Genomic DNA, 23,176 nt, shown 5'->3' with positions numbered 1-23,176 from the left:
CCTCTGTGTTTCTGAATTATTCTAAACTACTTAGGTATATGCATTCGTGCGTAGACAGCATGTTGCAGCTAAAATACGATTAAAATACAGTTTTCTTTCGTGTTACGATTTGAAAAGCGAAATATTCATCTCGCACCATTAGGAATACCGTATAGTAACGACACACACATCTCAGAGTTTTTATTACATCCAATACCGAATCGAGTAATAATTATTACTGGGATATCACTTATACCGGGTCGTTAATATATAATATCGCCCTGGCGATAATGATTCCGAACTAATTGCTTCTCCTATATTACATTTCATGTCGTTATGTTAAATATTAATACGGATCGAAGTACAGGAATACATGCATAAAGTTAAAACCAATAGAACGTATATAAATGCGTTTTTCCATCATATTCTCGATATTAAATACAACTGAATTTAATCCTTTGCAGATCCTATATCAAAGTGAATTCAATATATGATGGTTTACGGTTTACGGTTTAGTTTTTAACACGTCTTTTTTTCAAAGATGCTCCATTCGTTGAAATTAATTTGGAGCGCAAAGTTGGATTCTAGTTTTTATATTTGTACATCAAATGCAAACATTCTACGAATACAATACATCAATAAAATTCAAAGAAAGAAAGAGCAAAAAGAAGAAGGGGGAAAGAAAGAACTTAATTTCAGCTCTAAATAAACTTTTACAGCGCGTAGCGCAAGTGGAATCGTATAATGTTTTGAAAGGGCAACGTACCAGAGTTCGTTATGTCAGACAATTCTATCAGCTATCGGCAACTCGATTCCACGGTTTTTACGCTCGCGATCGTGGAAAGCGCGAGATCACTCATGCGATACGCACGGCACAGATAATATCGCGCCAGTCCGATCGACGGTTCGGCTTAACGGCGAAGCGCAATCGATCAGTTGCCATTGTCGACGAGCCCGATCGACGAAACCCGGCGTGACTTCCTTGATGACGAAAAGATGCCTTTACATAAGCCGACAGTGAATGACACAATCGTCGGTTCTTTCTAATTTCTTAGATAGATAGATCAATAGATCGACCGATCGATCCGGTCTCTAAAATCTTGGACAGGTATTTGCACGATAGGATTCGCAGATCTTTTCTTTGGTGCAGACAACTTCTACGGAAGATGTTGCGAAATTAGCGAAACGCAAGTCAAATTGCTCGTTTAAGTGATTGGCCACAGCGACGACTTGCAAGATCGATACGAATACACGCATTGCCTACTGCTTTTGTCAGAAGGATTTTACTTGAGAAGGTGGGAGTGTTATAAAAGATTCAGCGAGATAGATTGAACGGGTAAGGAATCATTGAAACCGACAAGATTAAAGTAATCTCCCGCGAGATGTATTGGAAACTGTTTGTGTCACTGCTCCCGCACCTGCTCGTTTGTAACTCATTGGCCAGATCTGTTATTTACGAAAATGTCGAGGACGACGTCGTCGCCGTTGGCTCATTCATTCGCGAGGTACGCCAACCGGCGCCGTTAAAAATCGCAGCGGAAGTGAGGGACCTAATGAGCGCCGGTAACGCACCGAAAAAGGATACTAAAAAACACATGAAAAACGCATCTGGTATGTTCTTTATAAACTAATGTTTCTAATAGAATATAGTGTACGAAAACATATGTAGTTTAGAAAACCATATAGGCAATCTTAGAAATATAATTTATCATATATTAGCATGTGATTTAAATAATTATAAGAAAATCAATAATAAGTTAAAACAAGTATATTGTATCTAAAACAATTGGTTGTAATTTATATTATATCTCTCTCTTTCTCTGTCTCTCCCTCTCTTTGAGATATGTCGGATTAATGTTTATCGCCGAGTGTTGAATGCGTTAGATGTCTTGTTGAGCGTAACAAGGGCGGACAACAATGTGGTTTTAGGCAAATCAGACGAGGGTGGTTACTACAGAACCTACGGGAGCGATGCGGAGGGCGAGAAGGGTTACTTGAAGGAAACCTACGGTAAAGGTGATCACGGCTACAAGACTTTCGACACCTTCCACAAACAGGATGGCGACAAATACGAATTTGAGACGCAAACCACTTACGGCAAGGCTCATGACGATAAGAAACGTCACAACGAGAAAAAGAATCGTGATCACGAGGGCGCAGGTAAAGAATCGTCAGGCTGTAATTTAGAAATCGATAGCAGATACTAACGCGAAAATCTGAAAAGAAAATAAAGAGAAATATAATTGATAAAAAGTTCAGATTCATATTTTATGTATATTCGATTTACTTATCTCGCGAAGAATATACATGTATATGTCGTTACATGATTACCTTTGTCAATTTAATGATAAAATAAAATTTAATCAAACTGTAAAAACACGATATCCACCAAAGCATCAAAAAGCGCTTTGAAATAAATGTTGCAAATAAAACGAAATTATTCTTCATAAGTACTTAGCATTTAATACGATATGAAAATTGTAGGTACTATGATCGATACGGAATACGCCGCTGACTCGAGTGAGGGAAGCGAATACTATACCGGAGGCGATGATGGAGATCATTATAGTAGCCATTACACCGAGGAGAAAGAGCCGGAGTCTTACAGCCACAACGAGAAATATTCCTCTGGAGATGGTGACGACGGATCTTACGAAACGCATAGCTCTTACAGCTCTGATGGGGAAGAAAAAGAGGGAGATCATTATTAATTTTATCAAGTGTATACCATTTTAACGTGTGGTTCAAATTGCAGCGTTCTCTTTTCAATTTCAACCGCAACCTGTTATTATTAATATAAATATGAATGTTTTGTTGCATATACGCGTTATCATTTTGAAATTATCAAAAATAATAGAGTATATTCGTGTACATGCATAAATACCTTTTTAATAAAAACGATATGACTCGCGCGCATGCATACGCACACAAACATTTTCTGCTATTTTACAAGCGATTAATACTCACTTTGCAAACAATAAATTTGTAACATAGATCGATTGTAATATAATTTATGCTTAATAGCCAATAAAGTATTATCGTCATATGTCATATGTCAATTTTAATTGGTTGTTAACTTTAAACTTTTTGTGCTACCTACATAATTATAGCGGTATATATTTATTCGTAATTAACGTAATTATTCCTACGCAAATGGTTTTTCGATAACTTTAATTAAAAGATGCGAAAATCTTTTGCATCGATGCGTTGCGTTTTAAAACAGTCAGTGTAGAGTAAAGCACGCCGGCGGCCAAACTGAATGCTATGTATTAATATTATAACAACGTTTCCATTATGAAATTTGCCTTTACGCTTTCGCGTTTGGATCGATCGCGAAAGTACGAGCGTACGCTCGAAATTACCGCCCGGCGAAACTTGTTACATTAGCAATGTCCGTGCATGATCGATTATCAACAGCTAATCCATTCTGGGGTACATTTCGCGTTGCATGCAAATAGTTCGTACTCACGCGGTATATATGGATACGTATCTATTCGTCGAAACGTTAATCCATTAAGTGGTATATTTCTTCATCAAAATTGCACATCCCTGATGTATGTGCAATTAAAGATGCGCAAGAATGAGTATACGCGCGTTTTGCGCAGAATAAATTTCGCCGCTGATTTAATTATACTCTGAAAAATGGAAACATGATGGGAGAGGAGGACGAGAATTTTTCTTTCTCGTATAAAGAAGAAATAAAGTTACGACTTTTAATACCACAGTGGCCGACATGCCATTTATTCTTCGAGTTAACGCGATTCAGCTTTTACTTACAGTACGACATTCACTTAGGATAAAGTATTTAATTCGAACAAATTACGTTGCACTATAGCAACGTTTACGCGCTATAGTTACACTGGCTAATTAAATTGTCATTTAATTTCTTCGTGCTGTGAATTTACGAATGTAGTTTGGTTTGTTGCGAAGAGTATAGTTTTAATTTCTAATTTAACATCACCCGAGGGTCAGAAGTAATAACTCGTTCGCGGTCTTTGTCAAAACGCTTTGAATCCATGCCAGTATACGCTTTATGATTGCGTTAATTCATTCAAAAAGCAAATAGGTTTTCAAATCTATTCTACCACTGATTATAGATTCAATTTAATTACGCGCTTTAGCGAAAACTTCGAAACCGTGCTAGATCGCAGATATTGCCACTCGGTTGGCAGTACAATGAACGCGGCTAATTGCCGACGAAATACAGTTCTAGCTGAAGGTGAGTACAATAAAAACGTGAGTTTGTTAAAAAGTACTTTCCATCACGCAAGAATGTGTCTCATTGCACATATTTCAGCTATGGTCATTGGTATAGGTGCGTTACATTCACGGGCGACTTGCATTTTGCAATTATTTATAACGAGGAAACTTTCCAGATGGTTGCCCATCCCCGAGCGGAAAATCAGTTTGTTAATTGTGCGAGATAATTATCGTTAAACGCTGCACGTGACAAAGAAATATTTTGTTGTCATATCGCTTCACTTTTCCGGAGCCTATGCGCAATCTATATCAAACGCGGCTAACAAAAAGAAGATATTTAAATTTGCTGACTCTACAATTTCGTCTTTATATCACGCCGTGCGTATAATTAATTAGAGGCATTAAACAGAAAATATATATTTATCCATCATTAACGAGTTAAAAGACATAGCATTATTAAGCGAAAATAATTGACTTAATTCAAAGAGTGGTGTATGCAGGCAATTAATAAATTATTTGACGTTCCGATCAATAGATATTTAAGGTATGCAACGCTCTTTGTTGATATATTTTATTTAAACATTTCGCCGCAATATGTTTCCATTATCGCGTGCAATCAAAAAGAGAATATCGTGGATAGTGGATAGTGGATCAGCTGAAAATACCAACTGTTTGTTTGCATAAATGAGTTTAAGAGGTGAACAAAGCGAGGGGGCGCTCAAATTAGAGACTATCACTGTCAGCTCTCTCGCGGCTATCGTCGGAAAAGCTTGTACCTCGAATAGGGCTCTTGACCGTAAAATGGAAGCTATGTCGGGTGGTCCCTCCGGGTTTAAATTAGAAAACAATTTCATTAGCAGCCCAGGAGCCAGCGCAAGGTCCTTTTGTTCGCGTCGGCGTATAACCCGACGGTTTTATTCAACATGCGAGAATGCGCCACGGGAGTGGTAATGCGGAGAACAGACGGGAAGGAAGAAAGGAAGAAGGAAAGATGCGGTGCGAGGGTAAGACTTGAATGTGAGAGACAGTTTGGTCGTCGGATTGGGAGGGTCGGGACTCTAACGGTTCCATCAACTGATTGCACACCTCACAATTTAGCGGCGCGGAATAGACGACGTCGGCGACATTCGCTATTTCTTTCATTATTAACGAAATCGATAAAAAAAAAAACGTATTCAACTTCAATGACATTATATCAAACAAAAGAGTTTTCTTAATTTTTGTGATTTTCTCGTCTTTGCTAAATCTCGAAATTAAAAAAAATTATTACAGATACTTACTAGAAATACTTTTTCTTTCAGTACTAGGACTAATATTAATATGAATAGGATTATAATTGGAAACGCACGTCAGGTTTAATGATATGGTTGAGTATTCTAATTATGAAAATTACCCCTGGAAACTTTTCAAATCTCTACTTGTTAGCATTGCTATTCTCGGGAAACGGCGCAAATCGAGTGAGAGTAAAATGCTTGATGAGTCAACGAATTATGCCGCGATTCATGAACGCTTCGCTATGCTAGCCCGTGCGTAAAGATTTCAATGACATTTTAGATTTTAATTAAAATCCGCGCGTCGAGCTGATTGGCCAAACAAAGAGGCGAATGATCTGGATGGTCCGCCTCGGTTCTGCTTACAAAGCAATCTTTCCATCTGAGTCGAGATCTACGGCGAATGCCACCTAATCTAATCTCCGTCACGACGCTGAGTCGAAATCGAACTTGGCAGAACCCCTGGTCTTCCCTCTGTCTGAGGAATCCTCTGTGGAAACTGGGCAGTAACCAATCTTTATCTTGATTATGCAGCGCCAATACTGAGCGAGAGCCAATCTCCAATCGAAAGTGGTTGCAGCCAAGTAAGATCGTAAAGAATCAGAATCTATCGAGCGGTATTTCAGGCTGCGGAACGAGCCGATATTTCGGATTTGCAATGGAAATCAACATCGACGATCATTGTATCGCGATTTTCCACTCCTTGTATTTGTTATCGTGTACGTGTACATTGTCACTATAATTTTTTTATTTCATTTTGACATAACCTACCATGTTAAAAATTTTTGACAATACAGTCTGAATTATAGTCTGCAAATTTTAAAATTAATTCTGATCTTTGTTGTGGAATAACGTTAGTAGAGAATATCCCTTTCTGATTCATTAAATAGCGTCATATCGAGTTTCTACTTTGGCATTAGAATTAGTGAAAGATTAAGACCACGGACGCTATTACTTTTCCCGGGTTTCGATGGTTTTTCGCGAGATCATCTAATAAAACCGTCAGAAATGCCGGAACAAATGGGTCAACAGTTAGCGAAACGACCCGCGCAACGAACGCCGCGCATGATATACGCGTCGCCGACGTCTGTAAAATTCAATAAATTGTTTTTGGTTTATGACGTTATATAAATGGCGCTGTGTTTACGAAAGGCGAATTATTTATGTCGCAGGTAATAGAATTAATGATAAAATTAGACAGCTTATCGATGAGCTAGCGAGCGCAACGACGCACGTGCTGTGATAACAAAACGCTTCTAGGGCATTCAACGCGACATATGCGCATATTCTATATTCGTATGTCATGACGTTAATTAAAATGATTGCGCGAGCATCTGGTAGGGTACTTAACTTCAAATATCGATTGAGGTCACGCCGCCGGCTACGCGACGTGTTGATCGGACGCATGCACGTGTTGGACAACGGGGTGCAACTTTGATTCAATATAAATATTTGGCCATTCGCGACCGAGTTCTCACGTGTATTAATTAATCACCGTCTCGAAAAAGCGAAAAACGATCAGTCACATTTTACTACATCGTCAGTATTCAATTACTTACTTAGCAAGCCCTGAAAACAAGCATAAAATTTCTTTTTAAAGAAAAAAGTAAGTAAAAATATAAATGTATTATATTCTAATTATATTTATATTCCAATTAATTACGTCAAAGTCTAAAATGCAGATGTTGATTAAAAATGGAAAAAGAAGTACATCGATACGAAGACGATAATGCGATTTGCTGCGGTCTAGAAATTTCCGTGGTTATTGTTCCAGCGGCAAACCGATGCTCGCGGAAAAAGTATAGTAATGGAAAGTTCTTCCTGACGCCGGATACAACTTTTTGCGGAAACATTGCGTTCACGCAGTGTATCGAAATACGATTAATCAAATAAAAAAATTTACATTGTTCGGAACATTCGTTGGGAACTCATAATTTTACAAATATTATTCGGAAGAGCGTTAACGAGTCAATTTGTTATGTCACTTCGCAAGCAAGAAATCGCAATCGAGGACCGACTCGACTATTATAATATTTTAACACCCGATTGAACTCTGCGAGATAGCGCGACGGAATATTCTAGTAGAATAAACGCCATGCGCAACGATGCGAGAAAGTGTGAAACCATGTGCTTCCCCACCGCATCGGTGTCAACGGAGATTGGAATGAAATTTAGGAATACTTGCGGTTGTGCGGATGAAAGTGGACTCGGCGGAAACAGACAACCCGGCGCCGTGACGGAAGTAGCTGCAGCATCGATATTTAAGTGTCAACCGTTGTAACATCGACCATCAGTCCGATCGAAACGGAGAGCGCGATCGAGATGGTGCGAAGTACGATGTTATTTCTGTCATTCATTGCAATATGTTCGCTCACGTTGCACACAACGTGTCACGCCCGAGATCTGGCCAGTGCGGAATCGCGCGTCAGCCGGCGCGATGTACGAGAAGAGAACGATGACCGTCATGTAGATCATTTGGAGCCCATCGTGGTGTCGTCACCGCTTGCAGAGATAGGTGAAACCGATCTCGAGACGGCAGCGACCAAACACAAGGGTCATCACCATGAATCTGGCGGTGGTCACAAACATGAATCTCATCATCACGAAGAGCACGGCGGAAAAGGCGATAAGGGACACAAGAGTCATCATCATCACGACAAAGGTGACAGCGGTAAGCACGATAAGCAGCATCACTCCGGTCATCACGAAGAACACGGAGGCAAGAAGAAAGGTCATCATGATGAGCACGAAAAATACGGCGAGCATCATGAAGGCGAGAAAGGTCATAAAGGTGGAAAGTTCGGTGAAAAGAAGGGCCACAAGAAGGGTCACAAAACCAAAGGTTATCACAACAAATTCCATAAAGACGAGTATCATAAAGAACACAAATTTTACGATGACTATCATAAGGGTGGACACCACGAGAAGCATGGTGACTTCCACGGTCATCACGAGAAGAAGGAAGGCCAGCACAAGAAGGGCGGTCATCATCATTCTGGTTACCACGAAGATCACCACGGCAAGAAGGGCCACCATGACAAAGGCCATCACGACGAGGAACATAAAGGTCATCATGGCAAGCACGGCCACGAGAAACATCACTCCCATCACGATTCGCACGGCAAGAAAGGCGATCACCATTCCGGAAAAAAGTATGGCTATAAGAAGGGACATTAGAATTAGATACGTTTAAGCATTAAGTATCAAAAAGCGATAATTCGTAGTACAGTTACGGCTTATGTACCTGCTTCGGACAAAGTCACGCGACGAAGTCGCGTGGCTGTTGTATTTTGTATCATTCTTTATATAGAGCGAACACTAACATAAAAGAAAAAAATTGTTTGGAAATTGCGGCTCGTTGACTTTTCTTTCTCCTTCAAGTCTTAATGGGGCAAATAAGTTTCTCCCCTTCCAGCTCATATTTGTCCCAGCAGCTACATTATAGTCAAGACGGCAACGTGATATTACGCCTTATCGATTCTTCGCGATTTATTGCCGCCGTTTTTCTCGGCGGCCTTTTGTCACTTCCCATCGGCAAACTAAAGTAATTTTGCCATTTCTTCTCGCCTTGTGCCTTCGCTTATTGACACAGATCAAGATGATAATTACGCGAGAACGAACACAATATTATTCTCAAATCATGCGAACAGAATTTTTACTCATTACAATAAGTTACTTTAAAAAAAAGAAAAAATAACCAAGGCATATTATCGTGTTAATGTCGGGTATCATTATTATCAATTCGGCTAAAAAATTGAATTTAAATATTTGTTTTGCAAGTGGTATATGGTCCGTGTCGATAAAACTTTTTCTGAAATATAAAACGACAGTTTTATTGGTTCAAGCTGGCGTGAATTAATTTATTGTAAAATAAAAGTATTTTTTAGCGCCGCGTCTCTATTGTCGGGCAAGAGTAATATATTAGCAATTTTGCAGTATGAATTTTAATGTCACATATAGCACGGATCATTAATGCACCAATAATTGAGGTTAATCGATTGGCCAGCTGATTGAATTGATTACCGGATATTAATGTGCCGCGGGAACGCATGTTGCGAGTTGACACCGTTAAATTTGCAGGTAAATACCGCATATGCCTACATGCTACAGTGTTATCTGTAATAGTGTGCAAAATAATATTGTATTATTCATTGTAAAACATCAAAATAAAAATATACCTAGTTTTATAATATAATACAATCAATATTATCGCATTCAAAAACAAAGTCAAATCATATTGTCTAAATTCTATAATAATGTTTTAGAATAACTTATTAGTGCAAATTGTGTTTTCTTTCATACCATTAATTTTTTTTCAGATTAAATTAAAACAGTTTAAATATTACATAAACGGTTAATTATTTTCATAAAGAATAATGTTGACGTTGTTTTTGCATAATTGATTTTTTGTACATTTATTTAGTTAATTACTTTGCTTTTTATTTGTCTTATATTGCCGCATTATGACGACTTGACCATTGCAGCTAGCGCGTGCCGTCGAAAACATATAATCGCTTAATCGCTGATATCTTCTGCAATGTACATATATATGTATAAGCTCATTATTCATGGTTAATTAATGATTCTAGAAAACGTTATTTAAATCTAGTTGCATTATGTATATGTATAATTTATAAGTCTACGAATTAATTGTTTGTAAATAATAAAAACTCGCAATCTCCATACATAATTAATATTTTTGCTAAATAAAGATGTTAAAAAAGATAAACTAAACAATTAATTAACATTAAATTAAAGATAAACTAAATTTTTCGATCTATTTTGCTTTGCTTCTGTTTGCAGATGTTTTACATAAATTATTAGGTTAAAACATTTACTGCCGCTAATAGTATAAAGCTTTGATTATGAACATACTTGATTATATCCGTTTTTAGCGTGATACAATGAATACACCAACAAGATGAGCTTAATCCAAATATTTAATTTAGTAGCTTACGTCAAAGGATTTCTTGCTTGGCCTCATGATGCAATTTTCATTATACGACTGTAGCAGGCAGATCATTTATTATTCGAAGGGTTACTTCAGCTTCGTGAAAATTTTATCAAAGATACGGGAGAGCTTATTTAACTAGTTTTCAACAACATTTTATTAAACAACTCTTGTTCTCGGTTGTGTTTATTTCATAAAAAGAAGTTTATTGTTCTATTTTCCGCATGGATAAAAAATGCGACGTAATAATGTGAATTTTATTTCGTAAAAAATAACGACTGTTCTTTTCTGTTAAAAGCTTCTAATCCGGCAGCAATTTGGCGAAAATACAATGCAAATGTCACGTGTTTCTGAGTCTTCGTTAATTTGGTCAAATGGCACGATTATTTTTGGCTTCGTGAAAGCACGCGAAATCGCGGAACACCGCGGTAGTACGTACTTCTTCGAGCTCGCGCGTTTCGCGCTTTTCCTTTTTTTCCCCGTACACCGGAGCCACTTCAATTACATTAATTGAACCACCCACACGTGCACGCATTACAATCCGAAACAATAGCGGACCCTTTCGACGGCCGCTGGAATTGTCACACAGCGGAGCATTTCAAGTAGGTTCGTTGCCGCGTGCACATGTAATCTCCGGCGCGGAGATGGAGGCAATGGTCTCGCGCAACCCTGGCGAACACCGGCTGCATCGTACGTGGAAGTAAAGAAGTGCATAAAGTCCCGTTAATCCGTGTCCGGAGTGCCGGAATTCAATTGGGACGCACGCCGTAGAAGTAGCGATCTCATTTGCTACAGGGTGAGATCGTTAATCAAATCGGCGGCGCGATGAATACGATAGTAGACGCCGCTGCCGTGCGTTCTTGCTCCACCTGTTTTTACAACGAACGACGCATACGCAACGCGGCAGAAAGTGGTCGTATCGTCCAATATTATCTTGCAAAGTAAATTGAGAATGTGTGCGCTAATGAATGACGAATATTAATTAAAAATTACATAATGTTTTTTGTATATCCCCTATACGATTTTCATGCATATTACAGTTACAATGGCGGTGTTTCTCTGTAATTAATTATTATTTTTAAGATAATGAGCGTTCTAAACCAGTTATAGAACAGCCTCAGAAAAGTTCGCTAAACTAAATATTAATATCACGGCAATACACTTTATTTATGCTGCCCGATAATGCTGATAACGGCGGATTTAATGCTGTTTATTAATATCGGAATTTGATAAATAGCTGGAGCATAGGAATTTTTATTAAAAGTGAAGATCCCCCTCTCTCTCAGGCTTGCCGATAATTTACGATACTCGTACTTCGCTGATCAATAACGCATATGTCTATTTAATTGAGGAAATATGCGTTTCTGATAACTGCGTGGAAAATTTTCATGTTAAAAAAATATAATCAATTATAAAAAAGATCTTTTTAAATTTTATAAAATAGTCATAATTTTGTAACCATTTACTCAGCTACGGTATTGGAATTCTGTAACTATTTAGATAATATGCATAACACGTAAATTGCGTGTATTTAAAAGAGACATGTTAAATGAGTTACTTTATTTCATATTCGATGTATGCATGATTAACAATTAACGCAGATGTAAAGTATATATTACTGAATTATTACATAATATGAAGATAATAGGAGGAACATGAGCAGTAGGAACAAAAGCGAGTAACAGAATTCTATTTAAAAGCAGCTGGTGGTATCTCCTGAGTAGCAAGAAATTTCAATGTCCCTTCTTGTAACCCCAGTGCTTATGATCTTCGTGGCCGCCCTTCTTGCCATGATGGTGATGGTGATGATGATGCTCATGATGATCGTGGTGACCTTTATGTCCCTTATGATCATGATGATGGTGGCCTTTCTCATGGTGACCCTTCTTACCGTGATGATCCTCGTGATGATGATGGTCATGATGTCCTTTCTTAAAGTGGCCACCTTTCTTGTGTCCGTGCTCATGATGATGGCCACCGTGCTCATCGTGATGACCATGATCGTGATGTTCGTCGAAGAATTCTTTGTCTTTCTTGTATTCGTCTTTCTTCTTCACTTCGTGATGACCATGAGTGCTGTGGCCTTTGCCATAGTGTCCCTTCTCGTGGAACTTATGACCCTTCTCCCCTTTTTCGCCATGATGATGCTCCTTGTGATGACCATCGTCATGATGATGATGCTTCTTATGTCCTCCGTGCTCATCGTGGTGCCCATGATGATGCTCCTTGTCATGATGTCCTTTTTCACCCTTTCCGTGATGATGGTCGTGCTTATAACCCTTGTGACCATGGTCGCCATGTTCATGATGATGATGAGAATGATGCTCCTCCCCGCCACCATGCTCGTGATGATGACTGGCGGCTACCTGAAGATCGTCGTAATTCCTGGTAATTTCACGTGCGGTGGTCACGCAATTAGTGGCAATATAAACTGCCACAAGAATTGTTATCAGTGGCAATGCACGACGTAAAGGAAACATGATAACAATTTTATTTTAATACTCAATCTATTAGTCTATCGCATTAATAGATCTCAGCGTTTTCTAGCAGTGCAAGCTGTTGTGAAGTAGCGATTCGTGGGGTGTTATTTATATTACAATTCTGGTGCAATGAGCCATCAAATTCGGCAAGAAGAAGTATATATTTATAGAAATAAAAGGTGGGGCGGGAGAGTTCCATTTCATTTCCTCCGTTACGGTAGATTATATAGAGTCTGTTCTATTTTGTAATCTATCACTTGTTTAAAGTTATATAAATTAAATTACGTGATACTGATTAAACTTCCTATATTGATTTTCAATTGTTCACTGAACCTATGATAGAAAGTTATACTGCGTCAACATTGCCTTTTATTGTGTAAAATCAAATATAAAAGATTAAAATATTTATATTAAAACAGCTCTGTGAAAGAATTTTTATTCTTATGATTCGATTCAGATTCATACATTATTTATTCATCCTCTGTAGTCAACAGAATATGGATTATCATATATCATTTTATACATATCTATAAATAAAAAATGTTTTTTTAACGACTTTATAGGTTTTAATTCCAAGTGCATAAAAAAACTTTGACGTTATATTGTTCATGTTCCATTAATTCTTTTAAAATATTTATTTTTAATCAAATATTCGCATTTAAATTTGATATAAAAATAGATGTGCATATAACTGTCTTCCATAATGGCCATAACATATGTTATTATAGAAGTTAAGACAAGATATTCATAAATATTTTTCAGGATGTTGAAAATATTAATCTCTTACGCTTATCTCGATTTATATATTTATCTAGTTATATATTTATTAAAAAAAAATTCATACGCAATAAACTTGATTTTAACTTTTTAATATGCAAATCACATAATAATTTCTGAATGTGAAGACTTAAATAAAAAAGTATATTGTGCTAATAATGAATATGTATGTATACAAATATTATAGGCATTATAAACAGTTTAAATAATTATAAAATACGATTTATATTTATGACGTTTGTATATATGAAAAACATTTCCATTTGATAACATATAATACTGTGTTTTGATATAAAAAATCGTAATATATTTATGCCCAATATAGTGAATATATTTAAGGTAAACATTATAAAACTTCTCTAACGGGTGTACACAGGAATTATTAGGGGAAATAATGCGTTCAATCATATTTGGTATAGACATTTTAATTTCTCAATAACGAAATAAATCCATTATTCGACATCCTAAAATTAATCAACGAAAGAGCAATGAACAAATGGTGCAACAATTTATTCTGTTTGTGTCGCACTAAATTGTCAAGTTTCATATCATTAATGATGATGATGGTGACCGTGATGACCGTGACCGCTCGAATAACCATGCTTTTTGCCGCCATGATGTTCACTCTTCTTTCCATGATCTTCGTGATGGTGGTGGTGCTCTTCGTGACCATGTTTGCCATGATGACCATGGTGATCTTCATCATAATGTCCTTTATCATGATGGCCCTTCTTACCGTGGTGATCTTCATGGTGGCCAGAATGATGATGTCCGCCCTTCTTGTGATGACCTTCCTTGCCATGGTGATGCTCATGATGATCGCCATGCTTTTCATGGTGACCACCTTTATGATGATCATCGTAGAACTTGTGTTCCTTATGGAATTCATCTTTGTGGGATTTATGATGATAGCCATGGGTCTTCTCGCCTTTCTTGTGACCCTTTCCATGGCCGAATTTCGACTCTTTATGGCCGTGTTCGTGCTCATGGTGGCTACCATGCTCATCATGCTCGTCGTGATGACCCTTCTTATGACCACCATGCTCGTGATGATGACCCTCATGATGTTCTTTACCATGATGGCCGTGTTCTCCCTCTTCATGATGATGATGGCCCTTATGCCCTTTATGGCCCTCCTCACCGTGTTCTCCGTGATGATGAGAATGATGCTCATGACCTCCGCCATGTTCGTGATGATGGCCATGGTGATGATGATGAGTACCGGCCACCTCCAAATCTCCTCTCATACTCCGAACATCTCGCGCCAAAGATATAGCGATGACCGTGCATATCACAGCCAATCCCAGAAACAAGCATGGACCTACGTATTTAGCCATGTTGGAACTCTGTATAGAACCAACAAGTGCAATTGACTGCCAATAATCTTTAAAGCAAAGCTTATATACCTGCGGTTCCACCAACGCTTTGTACGTAATCGCTTTCGTTCCTCTTGTTCGAACACAATATAGCACTCGTATTTCGTAAAACATTTGTTCGTACTGTGTATTATTGCTTGAATGCGCTATTAGTTATACAGAACCATTGTCAATCTTGGATTACTTAACAGACTCGATATTAAGTAGAAAGTTAGAGAAAGAGAGAGAGAGAGAGAAAGAAAATAAAAAACTAAAATATATGCGATTATATCGTGTTATCTAATTTATAATTTAAAACTATACCAAAATTCGTTAAACAATATAGAGTAAATTGCAAAATATGTAATATACATACGTATAATGTAAGAAAATATTACTGTCTTTTATAAATATGTCTTTTAAAAACAAAACTTTCCAATTCTAGAAATCAAATTAGTTTAAATATAAATAATGCGTCTATAGTTAGACGCACTTAAAATAATCGAGTTAATGCAGAATTTATCAATAAATAAACAAAAACTATCTTTCAATTTAACGGTTGATGACCAGTGAAACAAGACGCACAGCAGAACAATTTACCGTCTTTTATTCATAACTGTTCAATTTATTTCCGGCATTAATCGAAGCATTTTTTTTTTATTGTACTTCGCTTATACTCAATGGCAATGTCCGGTCATATATATTACACCCCCTTGCGTTTATCTCCAAATATATTAATCATATAAATTTTCGCCCGTCGAATAAAAGCTATTGAAAATCACCGTGTCGCCGTTCGGTTAAAAAAGGATAAAAACGCGTTATTTAGGCTCTACAAACGCAGTTTGGTAAGCAGGGTAACGATTTCAGTAATATTACATAACGACCTAAGCGACTGTCGCGAACTCACTGAAATCCGCATTATAATTTAAACAGGTTAAGGAAACATTACTTTCGCAACGACCTAATGAGCCAAGAAAGAACTCTGGCTACTCTCATATCGATTATCCTGCGGTCGATATATAATCCGAGCGGGGCGACTAGCTTAATCATACCTACCGATCACAGCGACCAAGTCAAATATCTCTCGTTGATACTGAATCAAACGAGAATAAACACGGCACGATGAGCAGATTGGCGGCGATCTGCCTGCTGGCAGTATGTATCGCCTCTCATTGCGTGATCTTCGCACGCGAAATCAGCAGGACACATTACGACGATCTACAGGTAGCCGCTACTCACCATCATCATGAAAGCGGCCATGGCGGAGAGCATCATTCCGGTCACCACCACGAACATGGCGGGAAAGGCGATAAAGGCTACAAATCGGAGCACCATCATGAAAAAGGAGAAAAGGGACATCACGATAAAGAAGGCCATTCCGGACATTATCACGAGGATGAAGGCCATAAGAAACATCATCATCACGATGATGGCTATTATGGCGAACACCATAAGGGCGAGAAAGGAGAGAAGGGTCACAAATTCCACGAGAAAGGGCACTACGGTAAAGGCCACAACACAAAGGGCCATCACGAGGTTCATAAACTCGACGAGTTTAAGAAGGATAAGGAATTCTTCGACGAACATCATGATCATGGTCACCATGAGGAACATGGTGGTCATCATCATGAACACGGACACAAAAAAGGCGGCCACTTTAAGAAAGGGCATCATGACCATCATCATCACGAGGATCATTATGGCAAGAAGGGTCATCATGAGAAAGGACATCATCATCATGATCATAAGGGTCACAAAGGCCATGGCGGACACGACGAGCATCATCATCACCATCATCATCATGGCAAGAAAGGCGGTCATGAAGACCATAAGCACTGGGAATTCAAAAAGGGACATTAACGAATATGCGGATATGCGGAGAATTATAATTTCGTTGCTATTACTTGTTGAGATGCGTTGGTTGACTGCCACGTTGCATTAATTATATGTACGTTACGACGGACAAAATAAATATTTTTCAGTAGACATATTATATTTTTATGTATTATCTCATATATGTATTATGTCAATTCGCTGCAAAATGCGATCTGTGTTTATTAAATCATAATTTTTTTCCACTACGTTTTCTGTAAATGTGCAATAGCTTGCATTAATCAAACCCTTATACCACTATAGATGTATACTGGACGTAAAATAAAATTTGAATTATTTCTGCGACCGTAACGTGTGTCGCGAAATCAGTAACTGTCGTAATAATTCAGTTGAGTTTCATGTTTTGTGCTATATCAGTCACGCTTCTGCGGTGTAGCAGCTGTCACAAGAAAATATGGCCGCTCGTTACATACTATTTCCATAAAACAATAGTATCGGCCAGTTACTGCATTCAGTGGTGCAATTGACACGGTTTTATATCTGTTTTATCAAGCGTTACTTGAGAACTACAAATTTTTAATATCAACGATCTAAGTTAAAATAATTGAATTAATTCCTGATACCTCTATACTGTTAAATATTAAAGGATAAAATTTAAACTTAAGTTAAATAATATTTTGTTATTCTTAATTACCATGTGTGTCGAAATTCATTATTTTAACACAAAACAGTAGATACTATTTTAACTCCATTTGGTTTAGTTAAATTAACGACATATTGAGCAAGAGCAATGACAACTAATAGGAATAATAAAAAGTAACTGAAATTGAGCATAATTTGACACTACGAATTTAACAGTATATTGCATAACTTGATTATGCAAAAAATATAAAAATTAATATTATAATAACTAATAACCACGTCATATATATCATCAAATAATTACATTATTCTTCGATGCTAGTATTTCAATTATGTTTTTGATGATAATTCTAACTATAATATAACAATATAATTAACGAATAATGTTACGTGAAGTAAACATTCTAATAAAAACCTGCATCATAAAAATGTAATTGCATGTTATAAATGACAATTAATATAAAAGAGCATATAAAACTACATTAGCATTAAATACATGTTTAAATTAATGTCAATCAACTTTGTCGTACTCATGCTTCTTAATTAAACGCGTGCCTTCGTCGGAGCCATAATTTTTGTAATTATTATGAAAAGAATTTTCACCTTTTTTTTTATTGTAACCCTGATCGCGGTTCTGTATATGTCCTTTATCGTAAAACCCTTTTTCTCCATTATTTTCATTATCAGACCCGGATTCGTGATGTCCACCTTTTTTGAAATTGCCCTCGGCAGCGTTGTGGTGCTCGTCAGCAATGAAGTGCTTGTCGAAATAACCTTTCTTGTGATTCTCATCATAGAAATCGGTATGTTTTTTATATTCATCCTTGTGGTAGACTTTATGAAAGCCACTGGTCTTTTGTCCCTTTTTGTGGTACGATGTTTGCCCATAGCTGCTACCCTTCTTACCACTCTCAGTTTCATCGTAGCGTCCATAATTTCCGGCTACGTCGCTGTGCCCTTTTTTGTGCCCAGTTTCGATGTCATAATGTTCTGAAAGATCCAGCAAAAAATAACATCTCACTTGGAATAAATACATTTATGCAAAAATATACATGCATGTTTAAACGCGTATCGAGGAAATCAATGAACAATAAACGTCTGTTGAAAAAATAAACAAAGCTCCACCTTGCTGCCTGCTTTTATCGTGCTGTCCGCGTTCACCCACGTCAAATTCCACTTGTTTGTTGTACCCTTTGTCGCCCTTTTCTCCATGAGCGGAATTCTGTGCGGCCGAATACTTTTCACCATGTTCGAACGAAACGTCGATATCTGAACGAGATTTGTCGAGGCCGTGAATAGGATGGGTTACTATAAAATCAACTGCTTTTTCGCGACTTTCAGGCACATGACTTTTTCCCTCCTTTTTATCGCCGTCCTCATCGTTGTCATAATCGTCGTCCTCATTCTCCTCATCATCGCTTCTTTTATCGACATTTTTATCCGTTTCGCGTGGTTTAAGTGCTTTAGGCGCATAATACGGTGCACGTGCAGCTAGTTTAGACGGCTCAAGCGGTTGCGCGTATTTCGCTAATTGGCCCACGCCATAATTAATGAATCCATCGCGCTGGTAAGGCTGGCGCGTTACGTACGGTACAATTTCGTGCTTCGCAGTCGCATACGCGAGCAGAACGGGTTCGTGCGACGACGCAGTTTCAGAAACGGCGGGCGCAACAGGTGCAGGACTACCGACGATGTAATGCACTGGCGTCGGTGCATGGTAGTAACGTCCGCTTCCGTGATTGGTATACCGCATGTACAAGACCGGAAGATCTTCCTGCTGTTTGTACGCATACCCGCTCGCAGAGGTCTCAAGATCGGCCATTCTCATCTTAGAGACCATCATTTGTGCTGTCCTCGTCGATGACGCACCATTGCCGGGTATACCGGCGAACAGCACGGCCATCACCAAACTCGCAATCATGTTAACGCAAATCCCTCGCCCTCGTAAACACACCACGCCGGATAATAATCGTTATTACGTCTCGTGGCCGAATTGTCCGACACTGTTGTATCCGTTTGTCAGCGTTATCGCTTTATATACGCACGCTAGAAGGACAAGTTAATCCTGCCATCGTGTAAGTGTCACACTGTTTAACGACATCGACAGTTTCATGGTCGCGTCGGTGCTTCAAATGCAGAGCGCATTATTAACGGTGTATTTCTTTCGCCACGACATTAGTCAATATCCCGTTGGGGTTGCGTAATAATTCAATGAAGAATTCCTCATCGATCGAATCCACGGAAGGTATTCGGAGCAGTTTAAGTTGCGACGTTCTCGGCCGCAAAAAAATAAAATTACGAAACTAACGATCATTCGATTCCTTTTGTACAAATTGCAACACTGTTGAAAAATTTTTGTAGGTTTGTCAAAAAAAGTCCTTGTTAAAATTTTTGTGTAAAATAATCAACACATACATGTGTAGATTTAACATATGCCTGCTACTTATGTTAATTGAGCTTAACAAATTTAAAATGTAAAATTATTAAAATAATTCAAAGAATATGTTAAAGTAACACAATTTGAACGTATTTATTAAATGTGTTAAATTTTACAGAAAAAGAATGTTTATTTTACTCTATAACAGAAGTGGGAATAAAACATTTACAGAAAAAGAGTGTTAATTTTATCTTACAATCTTAACTTCAACATAAAAGTTATGTTAATTGTACACATAATTAACGTCAAATTACGATCAGAATTACATTTCTTTTCTGTTGAAATATTTTAACATAGTATTGGTGGTACCATTTAACTATTTAACACATCCACATTATGTTAAATTAACACAAAAATTTGAGTGGACCGTTTTGGACAGGCGATTTATGTTACATTTAAACACAAATTTTCCAACAGTGAAGGAATATCTAGTATTTCACAACATTTCTGCTCTCTGAAACTGCGATCTAATCCCACGAGTTTACTTTGCATCACTGATCGACTAGTACCGTAAACCGCCGTTGATCTTGAATTGTGGCTATACGCTACGCTAGATACGCTAAGGCCATGTGAAATCGATGGTCTTCGGTTCGGCCGAGCGATTGTCGTGCAATATAAAAGAGCTGGTATTATTGCGCGATTATTACAGTACATGCCGGCGCGTTGCCACATTAAAAGCCCCTCTGTCTCGTGCCTGGTCTATTTACCGAAGTAGATACATATAATTCGAACAAATTCGTGGACTAAATTGGACTACCCGGGCTGCTAAGCAACGGGGACATCCACAAAACAAATGAAGATCTATGCAGGATGGTATGCCGCTTGCGCCGTGCTCTGCGTTTGCGCGTATCCGTCGAGGGACCGACTTAACGAGATGTACATTAGCAGCACGTTCAATCCAAAATCAATAGCTAATGGCTATGGCTTCGAGGAGCAGCTATCCGCGACTAAATTGTTTGAGATCCTCGAAGATAGTAAAGAGTTTGAGGAGAAAGGACCGTCGACGATGAGAGCGATCGTTACGAGGGCAAAGAGCAACCCGGTCTTGCTACCCTTGATTATAGAACCTGAAGCGGAAATGTTACCGGTTGGTTATAAAGGCGTTAAGTCGCCTGGGGTCACCCACATGGAGTTTGCGTTTGCGAAACCGCAAACCAGATTAAAAGGTCGCAAAAGTGCGACATTAAGAGCTTCGGTGACGGACGACGGGAACTCCGGTAAATCCGGCGGATTTAATCGAGATAACGACGCACATTACGCCGCGTCGAAGCACGAGACGCAAGTCGCAAGAGATGATCGCGGTACCGACAGCCTCGTCGTTTTCGAAGTAGGTGCAAAGGGCGACACGAGAAAGGAGAACAAGAAGACGGAACATGCCGAAGACGCCGGCACGAGTAAGAGCCATTCCAAAAACGAGGATCGTGCGAAGAATCATAAAGAAGAAGTCGTGAAAAAGAACGGAGCTACCCACGAGATCAGAGATGGTCGTGAGAAGGCTCGTAACAACGCCGGATATCGCAACGTTTATCATAAAGATGAGTTCAAAAAGGACGCTGATATCTACAGTAACGGGCGTCAGGGTGGACACTTTGAGAAGCACGGTCGTTACGGCGAAAAACACGCCGCTGCTGAAGGCAAATACGCGAAAGGCAAGACTAATGGTTCCAGATTCGAGGTGGAAGCCAACTAGCAGAGGAAGTTCGAAGAAAAGGCGAGAGACAACCGAGAAGCCCAAGGTCACTCTAAGACGGACTCCTCGGGAACTTGAGTGGATTCATAAAGCAGACAGGCTTAACGAAAGGTTGAAAGTTTGCTTTCAGCAACGACGGCCCAAGTTAACATATATGATACCCGCGTGAGTTACAATTGTAGTCGTTAATTCAGAGATAAATATACAAAAATATTCGGAAAAATGTACATTATTCAAATATTTAATGCGCGTGCATTTATTCGTATTTTACCTCATATTTTTCATATTTGCACACACACGTTGTGCGTTTAGTAAAATATATAAAATTATATAAACGTAAATTCTGTTCTTTCTCTCATTTTTATATTTACTCAGTTGATTTTTTACAATAAATCGATTAAAGACAAACATATTCTTTGTTATTTTAATATTACCGCAGTTTTTTATAATTTCTTTTCCTAGCTCGATAATGTTTTTATTACATTTATTATTTTGCCGATTTTTTACCTCGACATAAAATTTTTTTAATTGGCAATCATAATTGGAAACTCGACAATTTTAATTTTCTGCTTTCTCAAATTTATCATAACGCCAGCGATCCCAGTTTTATTTACGCAACCGATACTGATGATCGAACATGACTCAACGATAATCGCATTCGGCCCAGCGGACGGTTAATGGATATTAAACAATACTCGGATTATTGTGCCGATAAATTGCAATCTTTCGCGAGTGGTCCTGCCGCAAAATGAAAATCAAGGCACATAATTGATACATATACGAGTCGTTGTATTTCCCTCACATTCTCATTGCGGGCGAGCGCACACCGAGGTCCGCGAGGGCATTCCACTTCGGTATAACGTATACCTATCGGTCTCGTACCAACTCCGCTGTAGTCTGACTATACGATATATGTATAAAGCCCGCATCCCCTTCGTGGCTCAGTGAGCTCGGGTTCCCCGCATTCATCAACAATAAGCCGCAGCACCTACCGTCCTCGCATACGTATCTGCGAGTACCACCTTATATACGTACGTGTGTATATTCGCGCGTAGCTACGACCCTTTCATACACACGCCGCCGTCAATGCGTATATACGTGCACGCACGCGATGCTTGTATTATATGTATCTGCCGGTTTATGTACACGTTGTATATAAAGGTGCATGTATATCGGAAGCGCGGTGGAACGCGGAGCAAATACATAAATCAGATGCCGCTCTGCAGGCTGCCACCCATATCACTTCGTACAACGGCCATGAATGAATAGAGCCGTGTTTGAGTTATCGTCCGACCTGGTCTTCCAGAAACTGCGGAACGCCGGCGTTAAGTTTTACCGCCCGGAATGCTTCTTAATGGAAGTAAAACGCGAACCCGTTCTCTTTTAACTGTTGCATTGAATTCCTGAAGAATTTGACGTGAAATTCAAACAAAGTAACAATGAACGTTATCCAATTACATAAATTGTTTTATTTCGGTATTTTGTTCGTAGTTCAATAAATGTTCTCGCGAAACCTCGACGCGTATACGTAACGAACGTCAGCTCTCGGATAATTTACGTC

General features: G+C 38.5%; 7 protein-coding genes across 7 annotated transcripts; 4 read left to right on the top strand and 3 right to left on the bottom strand.

Moving 5' to 3' along the window:
• Window positions 1–600: 600 nt before the first annotated feature.
• LOC143904581 (uncharacterized) lies at window positions 601–2,796 on the top strand. The gene is made up of 3 exons (XM_077419382.1): window positions 601–1,590; window positions 1,909–2,139; window positions 2,464–2,796. Exons 1-3 carry the CDS (start codon window positions 1,362–1,364, stop codon window positions 2,688–2,690), a joined length of 687 nt encoding a protein of 228 aa, XP_077275508.1. The 5' UTR covers window positions 601–1,361; the 3' UTR covers window positions 2,691–2,796.
• A 4,964-nt stretch (window positions 2,797–7,760) lies between these two features.
• LOC143904587 (uncharacterized) lies at window positions 7,761–9,065 on the top strand. The gene has a single exon (XM_077419387.1). It carries the CDS (start codon window positions 7,773–7,775, stop codon window positions 8,625–8,627), a length of 855 nt encoding a protein of 284 aa, XP_077275513.1. The 5' UTR covers window positions 7,761–7,772; the 3' UTR covers window positions 8,628–9,065.
• Window positions 9,066–11,892: 2,827 nt separating this feature from the next.
• On the bottom strand, window positions 11,893–12,952 carry LOC143904585 (uncharacterized). The gene has a single exon (XM_077419386.1). It carries the CDS (start codon window positions 12,879–12,881, stop codon window positions 12,135–12,137), a length of 747 nt encoding a protein of 248 aa, XP_077275512.1. The 5' UTR covers window positions 12,882–12,952; the 3' UTR covers window positions 11,893–12,134.
• A 1,115-nt stretch (window positions 12,953–14,067) lies between these two features.
• On the bottom strand, window positions 14,068–14,995 carry LOC143904582 (uncharacterized). Its single transcript, XM_077419383.1, has one exon. It carries the CDS (start codon window positions 14,993–14,995, stop codon window positions 14,210–14,212), a length of 786 nt encoding a protein of 261 aa, XP_077275509.1. The 3' UTR covers window positions 14,068–14,209.
• Window positions 14,996–16,051: 1,056 nt separating this feature from the next.
• On the top strand, window positions 16,052–16,982 carry LOC143904583 (uncharacterized). Its single transcript, XM_077419384.1, has one exon. It carries the CDS (start codon window positions 16,136–16,138, stop codon window positions 16,871–16,873), a length of 738 nt encoding a protein of 245 aa, XP_077275510.1. The 5' UTR covers window positions 16,052–16,135; the 3' UTR covers window positions 16,874–16,982.
• A 926-nt stretch (window positions 16,983–17,908) lies between these two features.
• LOC143904571 (uncharacterized) lies at window positions 17,909–19,644 on the bottom strand. The gene is made up of 2 exons (XM_077419375.1): window positions 18,614–19,644; window positions 17,909–18,478 (listed from the first exon to the last, which is right to left on the bottom strand). The coding sequence occupies exons 1-2, from the start codon at window positions 19,407–19,409 to the stop codon at window positions 18,000–18,002; spliced, it is 1,275 nt and encodes a 424-aa protein (XP_077275501.1). The 5' UTR covers window positions 19,410–19,644; the 3' UTR covers window positions 17,909–17,999.
• Window positions 19,645–20,561: 917 nt separating this feature from the next.
• LOC143904572 (uncharacterized) lies at window positions 20,562–21,985 on the top strand. Its single transcript, XM_077419376.1, has one exon. The coding sequence runs from the start codon at window positions 20,719–20,721 to the stop codon at window positions 21,613–21,615; it is 897 nt and encodes a 298-aa protein (XP_077275502.1). The 5' UTR covers window positions 20,562–20,718; the 3' UTR covers window positions 21,616–21,985.
• Window positions 21,986–23,176: the final 1,191 nt, after the last annotated feature.

Source organism: Temnothorax americanus, unplaced genomic scaffold, assembly GCF_048541705.1.
Source record: "Temnothorax americanus isolate GAGA-0224 unplaced genomic scaffold, ASM4854170v1 Scaffold54, whole genome shotgun sequence".
Lineage (NCBI taxonomy): Eukaryota > Metazoa > Arthropoda > Insecta > Hymenoptera > Formicidae > Temnothorax > Temnothorax americanus.
Note: the sequence above shows the minus strand (reverse complement) of the source record. Positions and strands in the feature narration are given on the sequence as shown.

Bases quoted from the DNA above. Each gene is read 5' to 3' on its own strand.
- LOC143904581 (XM_077419382.1), top strand. From the start codon at position 1,362: ATGTATTGGAAACTGTTTGTGTCACTGCTCCCGCACCTGCTCGTTTGT. The intron at 1,591-1,908 runs GTATGTTCTTTA...ATGTGGTTTTAG, and splicing joins ACACATGAAAAACGCATCTG to GCAAATCAGACGAGGGTGGT. The intron at 2,140-2,463 runs GTAAAGAATCGT...TGAAAATTGTAG, and splicing joins TCGTGATCACGAGGGCGCAG to GTACTATGATCGATACGGAA.
- LOC143904587 (XM_077419387.1), top strand. From the start codon at position 7,773: ATGGTGCGAAGTACGATGTTATTTCTGTCATTCATTGCAATATGTTCG.
- LOC143904585 (XM_077419386.1), bottom strand. From the start codon at position 12,881: ATGTTTCCTTTACGTCGTGCATTGCCACTGATAACAATTCTTGTGGCA.
- LOC143904582 (XM_077419383.1), bottom strand. From the start codon at position 14,995: ATGGCTAAATACGTAGGTCCATGCTTGTTTCTGGGATTGGCTGTGATA.
- LOC143904583 (XM_077419384.1), top strand. From the start codon at position 16,136: ATGAGCAGATTGGCGGCGATCTGCCTGCTGGCAGTATGTATCGCCTCT.
- LOC143904571 (XM_077419375.1), bottom strand. From the start codon at position 19,409: ATGATTGCGAGTTTGGTGATGGCCGTGCTGTTCGCCGGTATACCCGGC. The intron at 18,479-18,613 runs GTGGAGCTTTGT...TGGATCTTTCAG, and splicing joins CGATAAAAGCAGGCAGCAAG to AACATTATGACATCGAAACT.
- LOC143904572 (XM_077419376.1), top strand. From the start codon at position 20,719: ATGAAGATCTATGCAGGATGGTATGCCGCTTGCGCCGTGCTCTGCGTT.